General features: G+C 31.3%; 1 protein-coding gene and 1 long non-coding RNA gene across 2 annotated transcripts; both read right to left on the bottom strand.

Annotated features, from left to right (window-relative positions):
- Window positions 1-1,179: 1,179 nt before the first annotated feature.
- On the bottom strand, window positions 1,180-4,596 carry LOC133669544 (uncharacterized). The gene is made up of 6 exons (XM_062089732.1): window positions 3,870-4,596; window positions 3,212-3,765; window positions 3,051-3,110; window positions 2,631-2,717; window positions 2,385-2,435; window positions 1,180-2,143 (listed from the first exon to the last, which is right to left on the bottom strand). The coding sequence occupies exons 1-6, from the start codon at window positions 4,513-4,515 to the stop codon at window positions 1,409-1,411; spliced, it is 2,133 nt and encodes a 710-aa protein (XP_061945716.1). The 5' UTR covers window positions 4,516-4,596; the 3' UTR covers window positions 1,180-1,408.
- Window positions 4,597-11,470: 6,874 nt separating this feature from the next.
- Window positions 11,471-15,226, bottom strand: LOC133669686 (uncharacterized). The gene is made up of 5 exons (XR_009833953.1): window positions 14,949-15,226; window positions 14,397-14,732; window positions 13,562-13,670; window positions 12,515-12,570; window positions 11,471-11,679 (listed from the first exon to the last, which is right to left on the bottom strand). It is a non-coding gene; the product is annotated as an uncharacterized LOC133669686 (long non-coding RNA).
- Between the last annotated feature and the right edge of the window lie 2,343 nt (window positions 15,227-17,569).

Genomic DNA, 17,569 nt, shown 5'->3' with positions numbered 1-17,569 from the left:
TCTGATGGTGCTGATATCTTTTACCTTCTAGTTTATATCAATGATATCTTGCTTATGGGCAGCAACTTCGTTCTGCTTCAAAAACTGATATAGTTACTGAGTTTAGAGTTTAAGCTTCGAGACTTAGGAGCTATTCATTATTTTTAGGGAATTAAGGTTCAATCCACTAGTATGGGTTTATGCTACGATAGGATAATTATATTCTTGACATACTTACTCGAGCTGGTATGACATCATTCAAACCTATTGATAATCTTATTTCTACCTCCAAAGTTACAATGATGCTCGATTGCTTATTTTCTGATCCTACACGGTTTTGTCAAATCATTGGTGCTCTTCAATATCTCACTTTTACGAGACCAGAAATTTGTTTTGTTGTTAACAAAGTCTGTCAGTTTATGTATGCTCCTACAAATTTCCATTGGGTTGTCATTAAACACATTATGCGTTATCCTCGGGGTATGGTTTCTCGCGGCTTACATATCACTCATAGTTACTTCGTTGCTTTACATGATTTTACGGATGCAAACTGGGTGGTAGTATTGATGATCGCAAGTCTACCTTGTCTTTTTTGGTCATATACTGATTACATAGAAATCAACTAAGCAACACACAATTGCTTGTTTTTCTACCGAGGCCAAGTATAGACCCTTAGCAGACGACATTGTTGAGGTTATATAGCTTCAATATTTATTGTCAGATCTGCAGATTACTCCTAGTTCTGCTCCTACACTTTGATGTGATAATCTCGGTGCTACTTCTTTGCCTACGAATCCTATCTTTCATGCTCGTACTAATCATGTTGAGGTTGATCATCATTTTGTACGTGATAGGGTTGTCAAGAAGAAAATTCAGATTCATTTTATCTCTTATCAGAATCAACTTGTAAATGTTTTTACCAAGTCACTTCCTACTGCTTTTCAGTTCAATCTTTGAGTCGATTCTTCACCCTCATCTTAAGAGGGTATATTATAGGATGTATATATCAAGGAAATATTAATAGGCTTAATCACTATTGTATAAGGTTGGCTAACTAATAAGTTAATATATAATTCCATTCAAAACATGAATGCGATCTTCTTCGCATTACACTTTGACTATTTGTTTTTCATTTTTAATATAAGAACTTATATAGCATATCATTAAAAAATAAATAAATAAAATTTGCTTTAACTCAACTTATTGACAATTTTCTCTTAAAATTTATTCATTTATGATAACATATTGATAGAACACATTCAATTCATTATTTCAACTGGAAACTCAAAAGATATTACAAGTTCAAATTATTATTACAACATCTAGACACACACATTATTCCAAGATGCTTTTTCATCCCAAACCTTTTTTTTAAAAAAGGTGATCCCACAAAATCATGACATCTGTTGATGAAGATCAACCTGGATAGTTACTTGGGCTCTGTCGACCAGAGATCACGAAATTTATGAAGACTACAAGTCAGGCACCTCCAATTGTAGACAAGCATGAAAAACGAGATGTAGTAGACATAATGCGAGAGCTTTCCTTCAATAATTTGGTTGACGGATGGTTGAAGAATCCATAGAATATAAAGCAATGTTTGAGCAACGAAAAACGCGATCCCCACCACTATAAGGATGATAGCGAACACCCCATAAGTGGATCCACCCCATAATGCTATGGTCACAGAAAAAAAGAATGACAAGCACATCATGTAAATAGACCCACCCACCATTAACGATGAAAATCTAACTGCAAATGGTGCAAACTTGACATCATTCAAGTGTGTCCAAAGAAGGATTATAGCTGCCACCACAGAGGTATTTAAAGCCCACACATCAAGACATAAATAACCATCGAAAAGAGATGAAACAAGAGGACTGTCCGAGGCAGTGCTGTTAGTAATGCTGTTAAATTCAGTGCTGTTCGGGGAGGCAGTAGTATTGGTGTTAAATACAGTGCTGTTATTTTTATCCCTTTGTTGTGGCATCTGTATAGCACCCGCGAAGGTTACACCAGCAACAAGCACCGCTACAACAAGAAGATTCTGTATCCTGATCTTTGTTTCCTGTTTCCTTGGCGGCTTGCCTTGAGTACTAGTGAAACGCTCATATAGGGATTTCTTAGGGCGGGCATGGAAGTATAAGATAGATAATGTTGTCATCTGCATAGCAAGGGGAAACAAACTTCATAATAATGAGTTTCTGGCACTTCCTCAGTCGCATGCAAAAGCGTTGGCCTTGAAATCCTTTTTTTTTTTTTTTTTAAGAACAAGCACGATTCTGGAATGATTTCTGAATTTTGAAAATAATTGTATAGAATCTAAATTAATCGGCCTTCAAGTAGATGTTCAAAAGAATAGGGATGACAAGAAAAAATATAGGAAAGAAGATATGTAATATTACCGTTCCATAATAATCAAGCAGCTTGTAGCGTTTTGAATCAACTGCTTTGTCCTGTAAAAAAACATAATTTTAAGTTAATGAATAGAGCTACCTCTTTTTTCCTTCTTTCCTTCTTTCCTTTTGTGCTATGGCTAGCCAACAATATAAGCCACTGAAACTGATGATCAGCCCATGTTTGGAAAGTAGTTCTTTGAGCTTAGAAGTGATAATTAACCTCAATTTTGTGTAGTCAATGTAAACTTGTACCTTTCGTTGAGAACCAGTCGAAGCGGTCGACTTTTCTGTTGTAGAATTCTTCTTTCCATCCTTCACATCTTCTGAATTAACTTCGATCTGAGGAATGAAGACAGAAATCATGAAGCAATGCAGAGCAGATAATTGTACAAATTACATGACATGAGCTCTTCTGACTAAGGATGATTGAGTATATCAAAGAACCACTCAACTCTAAAGCTTTAACAGCTAATTGAGCTTTAAGGATACGATTTTATATAATATCTTTAGTCCTGAATTTCAGTCAGCTTTTAAGAGTGTTAAGTTATATACTCTGTTTCCATTTTTTCATGACATCATCCTTTATTATGTAAAATATGATATCCTTTAGTGAAATGGAATCCTTGTCTACTTAAAATGTAACAACATTGTTTTTCAACAGAACTCTCATACCTGGATCTCGTCCGCAGGAATACTGTTCTTTGAATCAAACTGCTCTCGTTCCTTAGCAAGCTGGCAACAAAGAGGAAGCCCAGAAACCAAAATATTAAATAAATAATACTTTTAAAATGTGTACTTTTGTAGCCTCGATAAATGATGATCAAATAGCATACCATTTCATCTGTTTTGTCATATTGGTCTTCAGCCATTTTAGATTGTTGTTTCGCAACATCATATGGTGTAAAATTTTCGTTGTTAACAATTGAATTTTCAACGCGCTTGTCACGCACAAGAACAAATGCAGCCATGGATTGCCCATGTCGTGCTGCCAAATGCAAAGGTGTATTCCCATCCTCATCCATCTCATTTAGCAGTGGTTCTACGATCTTCTGATCGTTTTCGAGTATGTACCTTACCACATTGCCCTGTCCATTTTCAGCCGCTACATGAAGAATATTCTGCCCTTTTTTATTGAGGAATTCTTTAGGATATGGGAAAATATGAAGAAATTCCTTCACTAAATCAACAGATTCATTTTTGCATGCAACATGGATAGGATAGTTGCCTTCCCTGTTTTTTTTATAAGCACCATTGAGAAAATTCTTTAATAGGAATCGAACTCCTTCCAGAAAACATATGGATGATGCATAATGCAGTGAATTTCCCAACTCTTCGTCAGTGAGACATAATAGCTCTGGCTTTGCTTTTGCAATTTTCTCCAATAGAACTGAAAATCAAAAGAAAATGTTTCAAATGAATATAAGGATGATAGGTTTGCAACAATTGTTTGTATGTAAATCATTTTCTAGTGAGTATTGACATTGTGATCACCTATGTCACGTTGCTCGATGGCAGCATGAACAGGGGACTTTCGTTTTGGTAGGGCATCACCATCTTCTCTTGTTATAGGAATCGAAGCTCCCAAATCCAAGAGATCATCAAGTATCCCGTTCTTGTTGCCATTCTCAACAGCCAGATATAAAGGAGAACTGCCATTCTTGTTGCTGTAATAGGCCACTTCTGGATCTCTGGCAACTAGGAATTTGGCAACTTCTTCGTTACCCTTGATGACTGCGTCGTGCAAAGGAGTGTTTCGCTTTCCATTTGCCATCCTCATCAAGCTCGGATTCAATTCCACGAGAGATTTAATTGTATGAATAGCCGTTCTTTCTGATCTGGCAGCAAGATGAAGGACCGTGTCGTTCTGGCTGTTTCGCATGGTGATTAGAGAAGGAAACTCCTTAACCAGATAAGCTATAATATTGTCACTTCCATAGCTTACAGCTACGTGAAGCAGTGTATTCCCGCAGGGAGTCACTAGCTTCTCTGTTAAATGTTGCTGGAAACGTCTTTTCAAGGCCTCAGTATTGTCCTGCTTCACACACTCATGTAACTGACTATCTATCATTGCATTTTCCAAGTGATCTCTCGGAATCGAGACGTTTTCATCTATGTTTATCTCTACGGCGCTAGACATAGCAAAAGAAAATATTGGGTTACTTGAATCAGCTATACCTATCACTTATCAGACAGCAGGACTTCTAATTCAAATAGGCTAGACTCCATGTCAATGGAATCTCAAGTAACGTGAATGGAAATGGATTCTTATAATTGTTTTGATTTGCTTTTTACGAAGTTATTTTAATTTCATGATTAAAGTTGTGGATTTGACAAGTTAACTCAGTTTAAATTATATTATTTTTTTATTTTTTTTCTATGAGGTTATGTTGGTTTGAAGAGTACCCGGGTCATGGATTTGATAAATTGACTTGGTTTGTTTTTTTATGTTTTTTTATTTGACTTCTTTTTCTAATCACATCCTTCAATATTTGGCTTATTAAGAATTGAAACTCATGATTTATTTTGATTTGCTTTCCATTAGATTATCTTAGATTTATGACCCGAGTCATGAGTTTGACTGATTAATTAGAATCACTTTATTAGGTCTTTTTTTTCTTGATTTTTTTTTCAATATCATTCTTTAACATTGAGTTGATTGAAAAGTAAACTTTCTAATTTATTTTGATTTGCTTTCTATTGCGTTATTATAATTGCATAATTCAGGTTGCAAATTTGACATGTTAACCCAAGTTGACTCAAGTCAATCCAATATGTTGTTATCTTAATATTAAAAAAAATTTATCATCTTGAATTTTTTTAGACAAACTATGTTCTTACATGTTTTATGAATTGTTTTTAGATCCACAAAGTAAATTAAATACATGGAGTCAACACTTACATTGTTTTAAATTTTTATTTTACCAATATGTAAAAATAATATTATTTTGGTCAAAATTTTACAGAACAAAAATTCAATGGGTTTTCAGACGGGTTTTTAAAAAAATTAAACAGAATTTAACAAAAAAAATTAGGTCCTACAAATTCTAAATAAAAAAGAAATATCATGGTTAATTAAGAACATTGAATAATTTTTAGTAAAATATCCCTAAAAGTCTAATGCATTTGGCATTACCTTTCAAACGGGTGGTAGATAAATTTTAATTTTTTTTTGTTTAAAATTAATTATTTTACGTTTTCAGATTATTTTGATGTGCGGATATAAAAAATAATTTTTAAATAATAATAAAAAATATTAATTTTGATATATTTTCAACAAAAAAACATTATTTTTATTTTTATTTTTATTCTAACCACAATTTAAAACGCTACATAACAAAATTGAAAGCTTATTACAAGCAGGGATATGAAAAGGACATCTGAAATAAAATAAATACAGAAAGCTGTAATCTGATGTCATTAATTCCCATAATTTATTGATTATAAAAAAAATTCCCATAATTTATTACACCTGGCCAGTTGTCCTTTTTCATAACTTTCTAATTCACTCATTAAAGCTGAGACAGATAAAAATGCACTGATCAGAGTGATTCTCTAGAGGATGAAAGGGAAACTAAACACCCCTTAATTTAATTTCTTGCGGGCATTTCACATGCATCTCATTCAACAACTTCACAGGCTGTCTATATCCATCCCATGAGAGGAATCGAAAAGGCATCAACCAAACCTAACCATAACTAGGCATGTGAAGAAGATCGTTTCACTGCATGGGTGCTTTGGGAGGTTTAGTTTGACAGATTCTGTGATATGCAAGAGGTGTGTCTTCTTTAAGAAGAAACCATGTGTTTGAAATTAAAACCTTTTGAAACAGACTTGAGAATTGATACAGAAAAAACCCGGATTATTCGATTAATTTAAATTAATTATTTAAAAAAACTCTTAAAATTGACTTGATTAAATAGTTAGCCTAACTAGATATATGAGTATATTTGAGAGTATGGTTGAGGTTATTTTTTGAAATGCTTTTCACTTAAAAATATATTAAAATAATGTTTTTTTATTTTTTTTAAATTATTTTTGATATCAGCGTATTAAATTGATATAAAAATAAAAAAATATTAATTTGAAGTAAGAAAAAAATAGAATAAGCAATGTGTAAATTTAGAGGTTAAAGCATGTTTTTATGAGTAGCTTCAAGGCATCCAAAACTTATTTAATTAACACCATATAAACTTAGAGCAAGGGGAAAAAAAAGCAACCATGCTAAAGTCAGAGGTGGGATATCCCATCAATACATGCATTTTGGTAAAAATTTAGGAAAGAAGTGGATTTATGATTTGTTATGGGTATGTAAAATTTGACAAAAAGCTAATGTAATGACAATTGAGAATCATAGAATACTTAACCTATTAGATAGTTAACTTGTCTATTTATATATATAGGATAATATACAATAATGAAAAAGTAAAGATTACAATCCTAAAGCTATGGACACACATTCCATAACAAGGACATAGTTAAAGGTAAATGACCCTACCACTACCAGAGTACCAGCATGCATGATTGATGATTTATGGCAGAGGTGGGATATACAAAGCGATAAGAGTCAGAAAGCAACCCTTCAGGTAGGGCTCGAGTGGAGAAAGTCTCGATACCTAAGGGATCCACGTCAAAGAGACGGGCACATGGGGAGCTTTACGGAGGACATCCCATCAATCAATATATACTAATAATTACTTTCACAATGTGTTTTGCATTTCATCAATAGTAACCTAACCAATGCCATTCCATTTCAGTAGTAACTTATATCCAATTACAATGAACACTGGTAAAAGAAAAGGAACATATTAAACTTGAAGAAGAAGTATAAATGTATCTTCTATTTACATATAAGAAGAAGTCCTACAAAATAACAACATAAGTGTGAACCGCAGCACTTGCAGCCTTCTCTCCAAATCCCTCATGCAGGGACCAGAATCAACAAATGTTGGCTTGAGCCAGTGTTGATACTAAGAGTAGGACTTCTGAATTGAATAGAGACCAGAACCTTGACTTGAAGGGAGTATTTATAATGCTTGCTTCAATTTGTGAACACGGAATTTCAGCTACAGTTAAGAATCAAAAGAAAGGAAAAGGGCAATTGACTGTCGCACATTCATGTACGTATCGTGACGATTAACTTTCTGGATTGAGAATGGTCTGAAAGAAAGTATAAAATAATTAGTGTTCTTTCATAGATAATTAGAAAGAATAAAAGTTGCTGCAAAACCTAGCTAGTCCAAAGTGTTGGTAAATGGATTAATTGCAAAAATATAAGATATTAATACCTCTGATATATCTTACCTGAAATAAACTGTATTGTTTATTTATCTGATATAAACTAAGTTATTGTTGTGTTTTTTAATTATTGATTTGTTTAAATTTAAAGAAAAATCATTATTAATAAAGAGATTCTTATATATCTTATTAGGTTTCTAATGTTAAAATACGAAAAACAAAGAAAGTACTGTTTTTTATTTAATTTTAAAATATATCATATAAATAATCTTATAATCCCATATATTAAACAAAATAAAATTTTTGGTTCTTCTGATCACAAGTTTATATTCCAAGATAATTGGTCTGTCAAGAAGAACATTCTTAAAATCGTCAGTTACTTCTTCATTAGTTCAACATACAATCTGCTCAATACTGTTACTTACAATTTTTCTTTAAGAAGAAAAAAGAATACAGTGCTTATAACTGGGATGGGGGTGCTACCAGATCTTCAGTTTTCCTTAATAGATTTTGTAAGATTATCTAATTGCTTCCGAAAATTGCTTCATCAAAAAAATTGAAGGGTCATGCATGGTAACTGTTAGCTGATCATAGAGGGGATATAAATGGATAAGCTTCAATTGTACTATAATATTTTATTAATTATTTAGTAATATTTACTTTTATCACGCATGCTTCCTTGCTTTTTATTTTTTAACTTTTCATTAATTAACTATAAATTAAAAAAGAAGAGAATTTTACTGTACCTGTTCCCACTAATTAATCAGTATTCATTGAATAGTGATTTGGTATGCTTTGCTCTTCTTCTTTTTTTACAATCAATGGGTTTTTTTATTTTATTCTTTAAGATTAAATTAATTTTTTTATTGAGTTATCACACTATTCTAACTTAAATTATGTGTTTGGCGAGTTAATCTAGTTGATTCATTTTTTTAACTCTTTTTTTTCAATTTCATATTGATTTAATTGAGAATTAGATTTTATGATTTGTATTGTTTACTTTCTATTATGTTATTTTAGCTTCATGATCCAAGAATAATGCTTAACGAGTTAACTCGAATTGACTCAGGTTGTTTTTTTTTTGTTATTTGTTGATTGATTTTTTTTAATTTTATCATTCAACACTAAAATCGGTTGAAAATTGAGTTTTATAATATGTTTTGATTTGTTTTCTATAGGGATATCTTGGTCTTAAGATCAAGGTCGTGAGTTTTAACATTTTAACCTCTGTTAAATCGAGTCGTTTTTTAATTTTCTTTATAAGAGGTTATCAAGGTCTCCCAACCCGAGTCACATGTCCTTTAATATTGGAATTTTTTTATTGGTTGTCTCCGTCTCATGACCTGGGTTGCGGGTTTGGCGGGTTAATCCAATTGACTCTATTTTTTTTTTAATTTTATCATTTAATATTGTGTTTGATTGGGAACTAAACTTCATGATTTGTTTTGGTTTGCTTTTTAATAGGTTATCCTAGCCTCATTGGTCGAGAATAGTATTTAACGTGTTAACTCATGTTGACATGACTCATTTTTTTTTATTAAAAGTTTTATAAATTTCATCATTCAACATTATGCCTAACATAAGCGAATGTGAATTGAGCCTCATAATTTGTTTTGATTTTATCTCTATAGGATTATCTCAGTCTCATTATCATAGTCGTGGATTTGACAGGTTAACATAGGTTAAATCAGGTCATTTTTTATTTATTTTTTTCTATGAGGTTATCTTGGTCTAAAAACCTGGGTCATGAGTTTAGCAGATTAACTCTATTTGTTTTTTATGTTTTTTTAATTGATTTCTTTTTTTAATCTCATTCTTCAACATTAAGTTTATTGGAGATTGAAATTCATAATTTATTTTGATTTATTTTTCATTGGTTATGTTGGTCTTATGACCTAGGATTATGGGTTTGACTGGTTAACTATAGTCATTTTTTAGGTTTTTTTTAATTAATTTTTTTCAATATCATCCTTTGATATTGAGTTAATTGGAAATTAGACTTCATAATTTATTTTGATTTGCTTTCTAATGGGTTATTATAATATCATAATTCAGGTTTTAAATTTGACATATTAACCTGAGTTGACCCAAGTCAATCGAATATGTTGTTATCTTAATATTAAAAAAAAAAGATGTCATCTTGATTTGTTTTAATCAAATTATATTTTTACATGTCTTATGGTTCATTTTTGGATCTACAAAGTTAATTGGGTTACATTGGTTCAACATTCACATAGTTGAAATTTTTTTATTTTACATGTAAAAGTGACATTATTTTGGTAAACATTTTACAAAAAAAATCAATGGGTTTTAAGATAGGTGTAAAAAAAATTAAAAGAATTTAACAAAAAATTAAGTCTTTATTTTTTTATCATGGTTTTTAAACCTGACTCGTGGGATGACCACAAACAGCTCCTGGTTTTTAGATTGAGTAAGTTGATCAAGGTTACCTAAATCGACTAATTTTTTTTATTTTGCAAGCATGTCTGAATTACATTGTTTGATAAAGATTTAACAAATAAAATCAACGAGTTTTTTTAAAATAACAAAAAAAATTAGTTTTCATTCATTTGATCGTGATTTTTAATTAATTTCTTTTCTTGGTTTGATCCCTTGATTTTTAGTTTATTGAGGATTTTGCTTCTTCATTTTTTTATATTTGCTTTTTATAATGTGGTGTCAGTCTCATAACCAAGGTCACGAGTTTAGAAGATTAGCTTTTGTGGGTTTTTGTTTTTTTAGCATATATTTTTAAATTTTATTTTTCAGCATTTGGTATTTGGTTAATTACAGATTAGATTTTATTTTTTTTATTGTTATTTTAATTTGATATTTTGAATTTTAGATTAATAGATTATCTAGAGTTTACTTGAATTTTTGTGTTGTTATTTTTATTGGTTTTTTACATTGTGGATGTTAACTTTTTTTTATTTTCTGTCAATATTTTATATCCGATCCAAAATTATGGTATGGTCAGGTTTTTACTTCTTACCCTGGTCTAAAATTATTAAACAATTAGAACAACCAACATGTCTCGAAAAATAAAAGAAAAGATCCTGGGGACATGGGGAGCATTACGGAGCATGGGTAGCTGCTACCATAGTTATTAAACCTGGATTGGATTGGCAGGTCAACCTGGGAGCTGGACCGGTTCAGGTTTGTCGAAAGATTGGCTGGTGCAACAACTCGGTCGACCTAGTGGATCAACCCGTGACTCAGGCGAAACCCGATGTTTTTTTTTTCAAATGTGGTTTTTCTCCTATACCCCTCTTTTTTATATTTTTTTAGTTGATTATTAACACTTTTTAAAGTTCACTATATAAATATTAGAAAAAGTGTTATTTTTTCAATATGGGATTTGAAACCTTTTAGTATATATAGTCTGTTTCCAATAAAAAAAAGTTATTTTTTTCAATGTGGAATTTGAAACTCTTTCGTATATATACTCTATGTTCACAAGAAAAAAGTTATGTTTTTTCAATATGCGATAAAAAAAATTTAGTTTAAATACTTCAACTTTAAAGGATAATATAGTATCTGTAACACCCTCATTATTTAGTACATTCATAAAAGAACTTTGAGTCTTAACTTTTAAAAAAATGGGTATTTTTTTTTTCATCCACCGAACTTATCCGAGACTTGCCAAAATTTCAGCGGAAATTTCGGCGCTGAAATTTCGGCTGAAATTTCGGCAGAGTTTCCTTTATACCTGAAGGTCCCAAGTTATCGACAATCATCCTGTATAGTTATACTCATTTCTCAATCATATCATAATCATGTAGAACCTTAACAACATATCATTCATGGTACATGCCTCACATTTCGCATGCTCATTTCTTTCCCATTAACACACATAATTCATAATAATTGCAAGTAAACAAACTAAGATTACAAATACAGAACAATATATTTTTATGTCCGACACTTAATGTAAAAGGAGTACTATTACATATTAAGTCATTTAGTTCCTTAAAGACAAAATACATTAATGTTCATCTTCTTATTCAATCATACAAAAGGAGACTAGAGGACCTAAAACGCTACTCCTAACGTAAATCTGAAGGACCTGCAATTTCATAATGTATATAATAAATATAGCATAAAAGGAAAATCACACAATACATGCATAAGTAATTAAACATATATTCAACGATATGCAATCATAGTTCCTTGAAATTCTCATTTATCCTTCCATTATTACGTCTCTATTCATCCTTCCTAGAATCATTCGACATTTTCATTTTGTGTCTTGTTTCACCTCACGAGCGCATTTAATTCATTATAATATCTACCATGTGATTTCTCTCCCTCTTACTCTTACTCTTATCTCTTTATATCAATTTCAATCCCAATATCTATTATACCTATTATGGCTTTTCCATATAAGTTGTCAAACTCGTCATGATTTCGGTCCAATTTTAGTTTATAAATATATTCAACTTACAAATTTCTTGTGCCCATTTCGACACATTCCAATGTTTCTTTAGATTTTCAGTAAAATCTCTCATTATCATGGAACCTGCCATCATTTTCACAATATTCACATCCGATCCATCTTCAAATAATGTGAATACCATGCATACATCATTCTATTTAATTCATCAACCTAATCTCATTTGACCACTATAATTAAGGCCAAATTTCATTATCTATCACTATTATTGGCATTTTAATACACTATTATAATTATCACCAAATTCTTATCATGCCAGCAACAACACGAAACCTTAATACAACATAATTACATAATTAGCCATAATTTCTTTGACATCCTCCATGTGCGCAGGACATGATTCTCAAATTATATCAATTACAATTCATTAATTAATTCAAAATACATCATATATATATATATATATATATATTGATTGCATTCCTTAAGTGGATAACATAACACCTACCATGGTTAATGAACTTCTATTCTCACATCCCAAACGATACGATATTTGCCTCCATCCTTCACAAGAATTAGATCTTCATCAGTTTCTCTTTTTTCTTCTTCAATAATCCATAACATAAACACAAATTACCATTTTTGTTTAACAATTAGGTATCATCCAACATTCCATTTATAATCTGACAAGTCAGTCATCCTGACAATATTAACACCACACAAGTTTAACTCAAGTTGTCTATTCCGGTCATTAGAAAACAAAACTAATGCCACTAGCCCATCACCGGGTAACTAGTTCCTCCGCCCATCTTATTCCATAATTTCCAATCAATATCCGCCTCTTCAAGGCCGAATGAATAATCCTATCAAGATGTCAATCCCCATTTCATTAATATTTTTAATTATTCCCTATTGGAAATATCATTATAATACCTCTCCCCTAAAACTTGGAAGGGAATGCTGACACTAATAAATTTTCATTAGTGTTATTAGTCTCCCATATCAGGATCGGCTAATCAAGTTCATTGTAAACATCAAAATTAATACCACTGATTGATGTTATCGACTATTTCTAACATGAAATAGCCAATTAGATTTTTCTTTCCATAATATCTTGGAATATTTCTAGAAATGTTGATGTCAAGATTCTTGACATCATTAGCTTTCACTTCAGGAATAGCTAGTCAAGTTTCATGTGATTGCCGATATCGACAACACCGGTCGATATCATTAACTATTCTCACCCGAATAGTTAATCAAGTTCAGCATCCCTCATTTTCAGGAATGATTATGCCGATGTTAGTAAACCTTACTAACATCATTAGCCTCCACATTCGGGACCGGCTAATCAAGTTCGAGGAATGATCATCAACGAAGTAGTCTATTAGTGTAATTCATATTCTTAACCCAGTCAAGTACTCAGATCCATTTTTAATTTCTCGTTTATTTCACTTTATCCTCTCTCTTTATGGTTTCACCCATAGACGCAAAGACCAAGAATTTAATAAGTTAGTAAATTAACGCTACGTAAAAAGTGTAGGTATAGAACACCTACCAGCTGCAGAAGCTCAACTCGCTCTTCCTCGTTGTTGTTGTGCCCCTCTTGCAGTCCCTCCTTAAGCTCCTACTATACGAGCTCCTGAGAAGTCGAGTGAATGCTTCTCCTACATTTTTAATATAACATCCTAAATCATTATTGAATCTTCCCGATTTATTCATAATATTCATAAATTCACAAAATCGAATACTTCCGTAAACAATTTCCATGAATGTATTTTATTTTCTTACTTGTCATTTAAATTCATTTACATTGGAATTTATTTACACTAAAATTAAACGCCCATTTAATTCAATTTTTCATCAATGATCTTCAATGTCCAAAGGGCATGACTTTTCATCACCGATTTTCTTTTGTCCCAAGACATTTAATCTATCACCAAACAATGTAATTTAACTTAAATTTCATCAATGACTACACATGCAAACTTTTCCAAAAGCACACTCAAAATGATTCCTTATATCATAATTCAACTTGCAACATGATTTCCCATTCTAACACAACCAAAGTATTAGTCAATCACTATTCTTTATAGAATTTAACTATATCATCACTTATCAACACATCAAACATGACTCAAACATAACACAAACACAACCATCATCATTAAACCCATTGCCATTATCCTTAGTCCCAAAACATACTTTTTATGCTAAACCTCATATTCTCATTCAATATTTCTCAAACCAAACTTAAAACATCATTCTGTAAATTTAGAATTCAATAAATCCAAACGGTGGAATTATACATCATCATCATTAGAATAACATATCCAAAATTAACATACATCCAATGGTTAAACTTCCCGATATCAGAACAATATTGGACTGACTTGAAATTTGGAGACCTGCTGTTCGGGAAGTACAATTTCTGGTAGGAGTGTTCTTTTCCGATCCAAACCGTTCAGAATTTATATAACATCTGGATGAACAACATATCCAAAATCCAGACCAATCCAACGGTAAAACGATGATATAACGGCCGACGAACAAAGCTGTCTTGAAAGGTGATTTTCCAGAAATGTTCCTCCGGTGACAGCCCTCAAACGAAGTCTGATATTTGCAATCCCTCCGGTCAGAATGTAGGTGACATTGAGTATAATAACATATCCGAATATCAATCTAATCCAACGGTTCAAAGTCAAAATATGGCTGCCGAAGTTCCTGCCCTGTTGCAATCCCAAAACCCATAGTTTCAAATCAATTTATTCCTTCTATTTTTCAGCAAATCAGGCTATTATCATGCAATTAATCTTGAAATTTACATGAACAATTACTCCCCCGAAATATTTATATGAACCCTAAAATTTTAAACTTGGAAGTTTTCTTCTCCTCATGCAAGAACAAGAGAGAAAAACGAAATTACTAAAGGGTATGTTGCTTACCTTTGCTACTTTAACTTATTTCAATGAATTCTTGCAAAAATTTACAAAAATCATGTCCTCCTCTTCCAATTTCCAGCTTCTTCTCTTTGTTTTTCTCAAGCTCTATAACTCTCTAAGTTGTCATTTAATTTGTTTTCTTGGATATAATCCTCCTAAGCACACTCCCTTTTGATTTAGCTTGAAGAAATGAAGAGAAAATGAAGAAAATGGGACAAAACAAATGGTCTCCCTCCTGTTTTTCCATTTGCAGAGGACGTGCTCTGTTTTTAAAGAGAGGAGAGGAGGGTATTTGTTTTGATAAAATTACAAAAATGCCCTTATTAATGCCCCCGTGTCATCTTCTTCAATTTACCTGATTTTCAGTGCTCTCGTAAATCCTTCCCAAACTCCGATTGACACGAAATTTGAACCTAATATAAAATAATATGTCTGGAGATTCCTTATAAAATTTCAGCCCGATCCAACGATCGATTAAGATATATCATCGATACCATAAAACTAGACAATCAATGTCTTTTATGCTAAAATCTGAATTTCATGCATTAATTTATTTATTTAGATCCTCGTGACATTTCCCCTTAATTTATACTCAATAAATTCAATATTACTACGTTTATCATTAATTTGTCAAAATATGTGTATTATCGGGGTTTACATATCTTCTGGTTTTTTTTTTCTTTTCTTATTCTTTTATCCATTGAAACTCGTCACTGGTTTCGCTAACGTTACAAGTTTTAAACTAAAAATCATGACTCTCTTTTCGACTTCAACAATACCTTTAAATTTGTTTATGAAGATCATTCTCTCTCTCACATGACACATTTATTGTCATTCCTACTATTTATTCATTTCTTTCATACCGAATATCCATTACTCATCGAAACGTCATTACTTCGATCCTATGTGTTGTTTTTTTTTTCTTTTTATTATTATTATTATTATTTATTTTTATTTACAGGGGTTTACAGTATCTTTTCAATTTGGGATTTGAAACCCTTTAATATATATACTCTATATTCACAAGAAAAAAGTTATGTTTTTTCAATGTGGAATTTAAAACCCATTAGTAAATATACTCTTATGTTTCTAATAAAAAAGTTAGTTTTTCAATGTGGAATTTAAAGTCATTTCGTATATATGCACTATGTTGACAAGAAAAAAGTTATGTTTTTTCAATGTGGGATAAAAAACTTAAAAGGATGACATACTATCTTTTCAATGTGGTATTTGAAACTTTTCAGTATATATACTCTATGTTCACAAGAAAAAAGTTATGTCTTTTCAATGTGGGATAAAATATTTTTTGGTTTAAATACTTCAACTTAAAAGCATAACATAGTATTTTTTCAATGTGGGATAAAAAACTTTTTAAAATATTCTTTTAAACTTCATTATTTACAATATGTATAATTTATATTCTCATGAATTGTTTTTAATTTTTTCATAAAAAATATTAAAAATTTTAAAAAAATTTAAATTAATTCGAGCTGATTGAAGTGAATCCAGATTCATCTATAAAATCCGACCCCAGCTTCTTGATCGGTTAAGTTTGATAACTATGGCTGCTCCACGCTGCAAGAACCAAGCCTTTATTGGCATGCAAGCTCCTGATTTGACACTCTAGAAATCTATCTGAACTGTACAAGAAGTGGGGATATAAAAGTAATGGTGCCACGTGGTAGCTTATGAGTTGTCAGTTACGGTACTGTTCAGGCTCATGGTAATAAACTACCTCCTGTCTAGAAACAGTCAACGTAGTTCAACCTTCCAAGGCAAAACCAGTTTAAATTCAAAAAATCATAATCCTGTAAGCACAAGCCTATAGTAACACATGGGCGCTCAATGCTTAATTTTTATGGTGATATGATAAAATACAGATACAAAGATAACAAAAAATATAATATATAAAAAATAATAAAACTATCTTTATTTATTATCTTTTTGTATTTTATTTATATATATATTTTTAATATTCCTAGGTCATGGAAATTAGAAAAAGAACAAAGAACCATGTCAGCTCACTTGCTGTCCTTTCAAAATTGATAATGAAATATCTGATGAGGCCGTATAAAATTGTCTGAACAATAATGTATGGTATCTCCTCGAGGCCCTGTCAAAATGAACATTGAATTATAAATTATTCATCCAGTACTGCTATTTCCACTGGAAAACAGTTCTCTCAGTTGAAATTATTGGTTGTACTGTGGAAGCATTACTGACCCCGAAAAACATGCATGAAGACAATTAGATGATGTAAAACTCCTGGGACCCGAAATAGTAGACATGACGATTGACGAGGACAATCAGATAAAAAATAAAGAAAGTTCGAGATAAATAGAAAAGTTACGTGGACAATCAAAGAAAATCTTTGAAATTTCAAACAAGAAATAAAATGTTTTTGTTGGTGACACGTTAGAATCATTTAGTTCCAAATGAAAGAAAAACTTGTTATCTGGAAAAAAATAATATAGCTTAATTTGTTAAGTTTTAGATTTATTTTCTAGAAATCACTAGTTTAAATTTTATAAATCTCAAGATCGTTGAAGATTTATACAGTCGTTAATTTTAAAATTCATAAAATGAGTTGAAATACACGTAAACTAGCATCAATACTTATATTA

The sequence above is a fragment of the Populus nigra genome, chromosome 12 (genome assembly GCF_951802175.1).
Source record: "Populus nigra chromosome 12, ddPopNigr1.1, whole genome shotgun sequence".
NCBI lineage: Eukaryota > Viridiplantae > Streptophyta > Magnoliopsida > Malpighiales > Salicaceae > Populus > Populus nigra.
The sequence above is the reverse complement of the archived record's forward strand: the minus strand, read 5'-3'. Positions and strand labels throughout refer to the sequence as shown.